Source organism: Eucalyptus grandis, chromosome 3 (genome assembly GCF_016545825.1).
Source record: "Eucalyptus grandis isolate ANBG69807.140 chromosome 3, ASM1654582v1, whole genome shotgun sequence".
NCBI lineage: Eukaryota > Viridiplantae > Streptophyta > Magnoliopsida > Myrtales > Myrtaceae > Eucalyptus > Eucalyptus grandis.
Genome location: NC_052614.1, coordinates 51,374,448 through 51,382,968, shown reverse-complemented (window position 1 = coordinate 51,382,968; position 8,521 = coordinate 51,374,448). Strand labels below are relative to the sequence as shown.

Here is an 8,521-nt window from a genome sequence, read left to right as displayed (position 1 = left end):
TTATTCGAACCCGAATAAAATTATGTAATTAGATTTTTTAAATTTATCGTGCTACTTCAATTAGAAAAACTAGGTATCATTATATCATTTTTTTTTATTATGTGGTAGAGAGATAAATAAAGCTACCTTGTTACTAAAGGTTAGAATAACAAAATGATAGAGAGAAGGAAGGTTTATGTAATGACCCGATCCGTCGAGGACATGAGTGATCACTAAGGTTCTGGGGCTTGGACAAAGTGCAATTCCAACTCGAGGATGGCAAAGGGGTCAGAAAATGAACCAAATCCCTCATCGCCTAGATATAGTAAGATGAAATATCGCATATGTGATAGCACTTGTTTTAACTTGCAATGAGTTTTGAGCGAAACCCAGAAGAACAAAACCATGCGGGCTATGGTCCAAAATGGACAATAAACTTGGGGTTAACATTATGGTTTCAAAGCCAAAAGCCCAGCCGAAATTGTGTGGTTTGGGACAAACCAATTGGAAGTTGAGGCTCAAACAAAGTGCATCCAACTCAAGGATGGCAAATGGGGTAGCAATAAACCGTGGGATGAGGTAAAGTATCATATATGTGATGGCACTTATCTTAACTTACAATGAAACCTTTTTCTGGACGAAACCCAAAGAAGAAAACCGTGCATGCTGTGATCCAAAGCGAACAATATCATTACTAATGAGACCTGGGTTTGACAGTAATTATTTGAAAGAAAAGATCGATTCTCAAATGAAAATAATGAGAGATAAGATAAAACTATTTGGTGAGTATCAAGTATTTGAACGCCCACAAAATATATATATTTTGACGGATTATTTATGATATATATATATATATATATATATATATATTTTCGACGGATTATTTATTCGGGCAACAGCAAAATCCTGAGAAAATGTATGTGCAAAAGGGGTAGCTCAGTAATAAGCAAGGGAGACAAACTAAACATGAGTGAACATCATCCCAGCCACATGCGTCTATCCAAGGTTGTCCGAAGCCCAAATTGTGCGTCCGAGGTTCAATCCATGCCTGTGTTCCGGCCCATATCGGGCCCAAGATTGACTCCCCTTCTCTCTCTTGCTGTAATGAGCAGTGAGAATCCACGCTCGAACTCTTGCAACCGGCTCTCTCTCTCTTTCTCTCTCCTTCGATGGCTCCGATCGCGAGATCTCTGCCGGCGCTCTCGGCTGGATTCTTCTTCCTCATCCTCACCGTCGGAGCGGCTGTTGTGTCATCTGGGTATGATCTTTTTCTCATCCAATTGCTTTCCCAAGCTTAAAGTTCTGTTTTTAGCTCTTCCTTTTTGGATCTCCTTGGGTTCCTTCCTCACCCGATCGAAGGCAGGAACTTTAATGGCAACGGAAGATTTTAATTGGGTTTCATCTTATCTTAAGCGGACCCCAGGAATTATGCTTCTTGTCCAAATTATATGCTGCTTCTCGTTCGTTCGTTCGTTCGTTGGTTTTACTAAGTCTGCTGCTTCTCGTTTGATTAGCTGTCTTTAACGTGGTTGGGTCCGTCCTCGTTTTGCAGGCCTACCGATGGTTTCACGATTAATGGCCGCGTTAGGATCCCCGGTACGATGTCGAATCACCCTTGGGGCTGTCCTTATGTTGATTTTCGTTTGCTAATTCGTTGCTTTGTGTGCGGAAGTTTTCGTTTTTGTAGGGGTGTGATTCTGATTGTAGTTTGAGTATTGCATCGGGTAGAATTTGCTGAATGCTTGATTCTTGCGTCTGGAACCACTTAAAAGTTTAAAGTGCATATTAGAACTTTATTTTTCAGCCACATGTATCTATCAATCGTCCAAGACAGACGATGCGGTAGTGACGACCATTGAGAGTATGAGCTAATGCTCGAGGTAGCATTGGGAGCTTACCAATTTGGTGCTTGAGTTTCTTTTTTAGGTCTTTTAGGGCTCCTGGGGTTGGGATGAGGCGGGTCTTTTTGAGTTCAAAGAAATTGTTTGGGCATCGTCATGTTTTCCGCATAGTATCATGTTTAGAGCAATGTGTTTGATGACATCTTCTGTATACGTAGATTAGTATGGGCTTGTTAGTATTTGACTGAGATATAATAAATATTGCTTACAATCAATTATAAGATCGTCTCTTTATGGAATCATGTGATGGTGAATTTACTCAATTTACCATCACAAAAGAGAGGGAAATGTCCAACCTTGCTGCAAATAAGTTTTCATCATATATGATAGAAGTAGAAGAGAAATAAAAGATAGGTAATGGCACTCAAAAATATAGCCTGCTTGGTTACTCAAATGGAGGCAAATAGTTTTCACTGGAAAATTTTGATCCTTCTGCTTTTAGTTCTCAGTTGTGGTAATTATATATTTAATCTTCCTTTCAATGCAACCACCCTTTTTCTCTTCTTGACCCAAATTGCAAATGCTTTGGCAGGAGCTGGTGCATTTGGTCTTCCGGGAAAGATATCAGATGCTAAAGTTACACTCAATGGTGGCAAGAGAATTACTTTCCTTAGGCCAGATGGATATTTCTCATTGTATCCTCTTCTTCAACTGTAGCTGTTTTGTTCCCAATGCTTCCTATAACACCTTCCACCTCTCCTACTTTGTTTCACATGAATTCTTTTGACTTTTTAAAGCCAAGTTCATAGGGCTTCCTTTCTCTGATTCTTTAAATGACTTGCTCTATTACCGTTTTTAAGCTGTACTTAAATTGTCACGAGCTGATATGGATGAAGATGATGGCAATATGCTTGTATACGATCATGTCTGGCATGAGAATGTTCCTTAATTCGTATTTTGAAAAAGCCATAATATCTCGGCTGGGACGCATCTGATTGAGGTGGCTGCCATTGGATATTTCTTTTCGCCGGTGGGTATGATCTTAATTTGCTAGTTATCCACCAGATTCAATCACTGTCTAACTTCAACAAATTCATTGCTTTATAAATGCTCAGGTACGAGTTGATGTCAGTGCTAGGAATCCTGGCAAGGTGCAGGCTGCCCTGACAGAGAATAGGAGGGTCTTGAATGAGTTGGTTTTAGAGCCATTGAGAGAGGAACAGTACTACGAGGTTGATTTGACCAGAACCTAGTCTTATTGATGGTTCTACTAACATGTTTTGTTAACTTCTTTCCTTCAAATCTTGATTTAAACAGATTAGAGAACCCTTCTCCATAATGTCCCTGGTGAAGAGCCCGATGGGTCTGATGGTTGGTTTTATGCTGATTGTTGTTTTCCTAATGCCAAAGTTAGTTGAGAACATGGGTAAGTACTCATTCTTGATATCATAATCCCAGCATAGTGATCTTAAGGATATGCAAGTATTTTGCTGGTGTGCATCATATAATTTGCTGTCAACCTAGTGATATTGTGTTATATTTCAGCCTCTTTAATCAATTTTCAGTTAAGTTGGCTTTCAAACTTTTTTCATCTTGTTTGTCCTTTGATCAATTTGCTTGTTTATGGTAATAGATCCCGAAGAAATGAGGCGAGCTCAAGAAGAGATGAGGAGTCAAGGAGTTCCATCTCTTTCAAACTTGTTGCCTGGAGCGGCAAGGAGCAACTAAATGTAACACTCTGATTACTAGGGACCTCTCATTGTCTTTGGATGGCATTTAAATCGCCAGGAGGAATCACGTGGCTGAAACATTTACTTGTGAAGAACTTTTACTTAGGGGAGGATCTAAAAAGCATTTATGGAAGCATTTTCTCTCAAACCTTTTAGTGGATGTTTTGATTCTTGCTGGTTAATTTAGGGATGAAATTGTTTATGTTGGTGGTTGAGGCACGCTTTGAGTCACCAGTGGTGTACCTTTATTAGTAGATTTGTACCTTTGCTATGTTGTACAATTAGCCACAAAACAGGAGATATATACGGTAGTTGATCCATTTCAAAGAAGTTTGCGACTAATGTCTGATTGGTGGGTCAGGAAAGACACTTATATTTTTGTGAGTGATCCAAAGCATTACTGGAAGGGAAAAGTAGAACCATTCTGGCCTGTCATAAACACTCTGAATTTTATTAATTGACTGGCCTTCACTTGCAAATGAATCCAATTTTACCTGTGCTTGTCACAATCTCTCCAGAAAGTCATTATCTACGAGGGTTGCCTCATAGTTATGATTACAAATAGCAAATTCACTGTGCCTATGGTACTGGACTATATGCATGCGGGGACATTCATACTAGGAATCCGAGCAAATACCACAGAGAATGGAGCCACCGTGATTGGATCTGAGTGGCTTACATATATCGGATCGAGGGAAGGAATGTTGCCAGATGAGTCTATGTTTAGAACTTTTCGATTGAGAAGCAGGACTTGGCTCTGTATATTTCCTTCTTTGGCATTCAAGTGATACTCTTCTCTGATGTTCCCATCATTAGATGATCCTCTTGACATACTGGCAAATCTTGTCCTGTGATTTTGGCTCTCGTGTTTCAGAGTCACTGTTCCTTTACTGGTTACATTTTCAGTTGAAACGTGAACTTGGACAGTTGTTTTACCATCAAGGTTGATCAGCAGCAAAGTGATACCAGGCTGTTGATATCAAGAAACAGAGTATTAGCCAAATACACATGGTTTATCCTCTTGTTTCAAGAGTAGAAGACACTTAACAGAGTTCTTTGAGCAATGAGCATAAGCACGGATCTTATCTGTGCCCGAGAAGCTAGTTAACAAAACTTCGCTCCCCATCAACTTATGCCAAAGAAGAGCACTGCAGAGCACAAGTGAAGCATTGGCGTCAGCTTGAACGTTTTCTTAATTCATTCAATTTGTTTGTTCATTTAACACGATAATGTTGTCAATCAGATGAATCTGGTTCTTCCGCTTATCTCTCTTATCAACTTTGGATTGGGACCGGCCTTAATACTGACCAAAGCTGGTTATTTCTTAGTTTAGTGTCTCCACCGATTTCGAAACAGTTTATCTAGTATTAGAATTCTAAGTTGAATTGGATTAAGGCTTAAGCTAAAATAACACGACTAGTCTACCTGTAGTAATCTGGGTTTGGGAGAAATGTTTGAGTGTTTAGCAAGCCATAGTTTCCACCGATCAATGTCTGTCTGCAGTATGTTTTTGTATCGTAAGTGGCCGCCATTCCTAGTTGGTCCAAGTACCTATACAACATAGACGGCATAAAATTCCTTAATCTCGTGATCTCCTCATCAGAATCATCAATGTAAGTAGTTGACGTGTAAGAGTCTTATTTTACCAGAAACTGAACACAAAGGAGTTAGTGACAAGGTTGCGGCCGCTATTATAAGCGCCTCCAGCTTCACCAACCCATGCAACTGCCGAAGTTCCAGAATTCTTCAGAAGAGTCTGAAGACTGCTGAATGTTCGCACCGCACCATCGAGATAAGAAGGATTGAGGATCTTGTAAATAAGGTGATCATCGACTCCTACATAATTCAGTTGAACTTGATGAAGATGAAGCACAATGTCTCAAAATAGTATGGTCCAACAAAGGTCTGATCCTGAAGTGATATTACCTGGACCAAGGTTATAAATGTGGTGGGTGACAACTTGAAGAGTTTTACTTGTTTGATCTATAAAATGGGCAAACCAATCTACATCAAAGAATCCCCCTGGTGCCAGGACTAGTGGCTTAACTTCGAAACCTGCGTATATTTCTTCCACTAGGTGTTGAAGGGTTTTTATATCTGATGCATACTGGTGGGCTGAAACTCTTGCTCCAACTCCGTGTCCACTTAGTTCATTGCCTAACCAGCAAGAAAAGCACAGATTTTAAAGACACGGTGCGTCACAGTTGACAAAACACTACAGAAAAACTTCAGGAGTAAATGTTCATGCAACCGTATCTTTTCCACCTTCACTACGCTTACCAAGCTCCCAACCGAGGATAGAGTAGCCTTTATTGACAGTGTACTGAATAAGAGATTCGGCATTACTGGAATTCCAGGGCCCATTAACAAAACTGTCCGAACCTATTATCCTGCCGTATAATGCATTCAGCCCAAATGTGACGGCTGACCTGTAATATATGCACAGCACCATCAATGTACTTAGATATTTAGGACACGAGAGGCTTCAAATTCATGCCATTTGTGGAACAAATGGTAAACATAATCTTAGCCTTAGGCCTACCCCGTCTGCTTGAAAAAAGAGTTCAGCTCATCCCATCGGGCCAAAGGTAAGCATCCTTGTGAGAAACCAAGAAATTCTGAGCTGTTCTTGGTGAAGATGCCGCAAGGTCTGTCATCACCCTGTGTTTCATATACTACTTTATCTTGCAAGGTCCCCCCTATTCTAATCCTCAGGGGTGAAAAGGCTGCAACACAGCATAAATGTCTACAACTTTAATTTGAAGTACCAAGATGATGTGACATGTTGAAATTGTTCAATGAGGATCAGCATGCACGTTCGTATACCTTTTACGGCATTTAGCAGAAGTGTGTTTTTCAGATCCTGATGAGAGACGATCACGTTTGAGAAGCCAAGACTTGCAGAAGGAAAGTTATAATAAACAAAGGAAATGCTAACGCCATGCTTGTCAAATACTCAAATTAATCTCTCTTGATTACTTTTTCTCTTTTGGTGGTTCTGTGCGAGCAGGTGGGCAGAGTCCAGACCTAAACTCAAGTATCTGTACGTTATTGAAGATCCTCCTCCTCCTCCAGAAGCTCCATAATTCACATAACCCCACAAAAACCAACACAGAGAGAGAGAGAGAGAGAGAGAGAGAGAAGAGAGAGAGAAGCATACCAAAGTTTGGAGGGTGGCTCTTCCCCAGCTGCAAGTGCCATAATCACATTTTTCAGGAGGCCACCAATCCAAAGTGGCACAGATGTAATCATCGTCTGTCTTAGCAACGGATGCTGTTCCATTGATGAACAAAATTCCGGCACTCTGTGAAACCGGTAAGCTGGAGTTGTAACATACCCAGAGCACCAAAACACCCGACCCCACGAGAACAAGCAGAGACGCTGCCCTGCAGTACATTTAAACGATGGCAAGAACAGTCTTAGGCTCCAAACAAACTCATGGGTTGAGGAAGCATGAGTGCTTTAGTTGCGGTCTTCTTTTCGCAGTTGAAGAACCATCTTTGAGACAGTGGATGTCAAAGGAGAGGAGAAGAAAAAGCTGAAACTTGAAAGCTGTGTTCTTTGAAGGGTCCGCAGAGAAATAGTAGTTTTCTCGATACTTTAGATGTTCTACTTCCGGCAATTAAATTGAACACTAAGCATAATTGTTTATTGAAGCTAGTACCACCGTTGCGTGCATGCTTAAGAATATGAATTTGTAATGGTATTATACAAATATACACATATTTTTTCCAGAATTTTTTGGATAATGATGAACTAGTGGTGGAGTGCCGGTGCTCGTGATTGGTGTTGAGAGAATAGATGCTGTGTAGATCAAAGAAACGAAAGCTCAATGGGCAGAACCGAAAAGAAGGAAAAAAAAAAAGAAAAAAGAAAAAAAGGAGCATAGAACATTCGATTCGTCCAACATGTAATAAATCATGCGGATTTAAGTCTGCCAAGTGTCTTATCATGGAAAGTGAGGTCACTTGTGGAAAGTGATTCGGACAAAATTGAACAGGGACCCAATGACTTAAAAAAGCAAATTAGGGGAATCTAGTTTCATACAGTGAAATATAAAAGTCAAGAGAATGAAATTATAGGGTGCAAGGCAGATTAAAACCCCACATATTTTTAGTCTTTTTGTAGTGCCGCATCGCCAGTTTCATGTTTCCCTAAATGAATATACATATAACAGTACCCTATATGCATTTTGTTAAATCAATTTATTAAACAAAAATCCAAGGAAAGGTCAAATTTATGCTCTAAGATATACCAAAAAGTTATTGATCTCAACCAAATAGCACGCCTTTCAAAACAATAAACCTAGAAAGGTTTATTATTACACACCAAAATAAGGCCTTGAAAGATCCTTTTAATGTTCATTGATCATGTTTATCTTGTTCAGAGCTCTTCCCTTTCCAATTAGAAAAAATTGGATGGAACATATCACAATCAAATCACTAGGGTGAATTCTCTGAAAGCAAACTGTCCTAGGCAAAGTGGTCGCTTCTCAAATGAAAGTCATATTTATAATGACAGAAACAGTCTTGGATTTTAAAGAACTCCAAGAATCAAGAGGACCACTATCTAAGAAAAATGAAAAAGGGCTATACTGCTACCGACTCAAGGTCCTTATGATCATTTGACCCAAAAAAATTTTAAAAAAAAGGTCCTAATGATCACTACAATTTCAAAAAGGGTCTCTATTTCATAGTTTTGCCAGTTATAAGCAATCTTAAGGAGAGGAAAAGAACGAGTGAAGTATGCTTAATGCAAATGGACAACCCAACATGATTGAAGGATGTAAATCTTAAGTGGTAACATTTTTCATTTTTCCTTTTCATTAGGAAACAGAGGCCTACCACTAACGCAGGAAGGTTGCAACTTCGAATGACAATTTGAGTTCGTCAAGTTCTAAGTGTGAATACCTCTAGATCCCAGGTGGTTTTGGTGCTCAGCATCAAATAACATCTGTAACCACATTTGCTA

At 39.7% G+C, this 8,521-nt stretch overlaps 2 protein-coding genes across 3 annotated transcripts; one reads left to right on the top strand and one right to left on the bottom strand.

The window, feature by feature from the left end:
- The first annotated feature begins 1,077 nt into the window (after positions 1-1,077).
- LOC104437645 (ER membrane protein complex subunit 7 homolog) lies at positions 1,078-3,892 on the top strand. The gene is made up of 7 exons (XM_010050634.3): positions 1,078-1,237; positions 1,532-1,575; positions 2,413-2,515; positions 2,787-2,850; positions 2,936-3,052; positions 3,138-3,246; positions 3,454-3,892. Exons 1-7 carry the CDS (start codon positions 1,149-1,151, stop codon positions 3,546-3,548), a joined length of 621 nt encoding a protein of 206 aa, XP_010048936.2. The 5' UTR covers positions 1,078-1,148; the 3' UTR covers positions 3,549-3,892.
- An 88-nt stretch (positions 3,893-3,980) lies between these two features.
- Positions 3,981-7,359, bottom strand: LOC104437646 (heparanase-like protein 3). Of its 2 annotated transcripts, none has more exons than XM_039309059.1 (9): positions 6,711-7,359; positions 6,377-6,413; positions 6,093-6,276; positions 5,816-5,979; positions 5,477-5,707; positions 5,197-5,386; positions 4,976-5,101; positions 4,599-4,698; positions 3,981-4,520 (listed from the first exon to the last, which is right to left on the bottom strand). In XM_039309059.1, exons 1-9 carry the CDS (start codon positions 6,945-6,947, stop codon positions 4,143-4,145), a joined length of 1,647 nt encoding a protein of 548 aa, XP_039164993.1. In that variant the 5' UTR covers positions 6,948-7,359; the 3' UTR covers positions 3,981-4,142. The 2 variants fall into 2 exon arrangements, with proteins under 2 accessions (XP_039164993.1, XP_010048937.2); XM_010050635.3 differs by having other exon boundaries at positions 5,831-5,979; positions 6,711-7,357.
- Between the last annotated feature and the right edge of the window lie 1,162 nt (positions 7,360-8,521).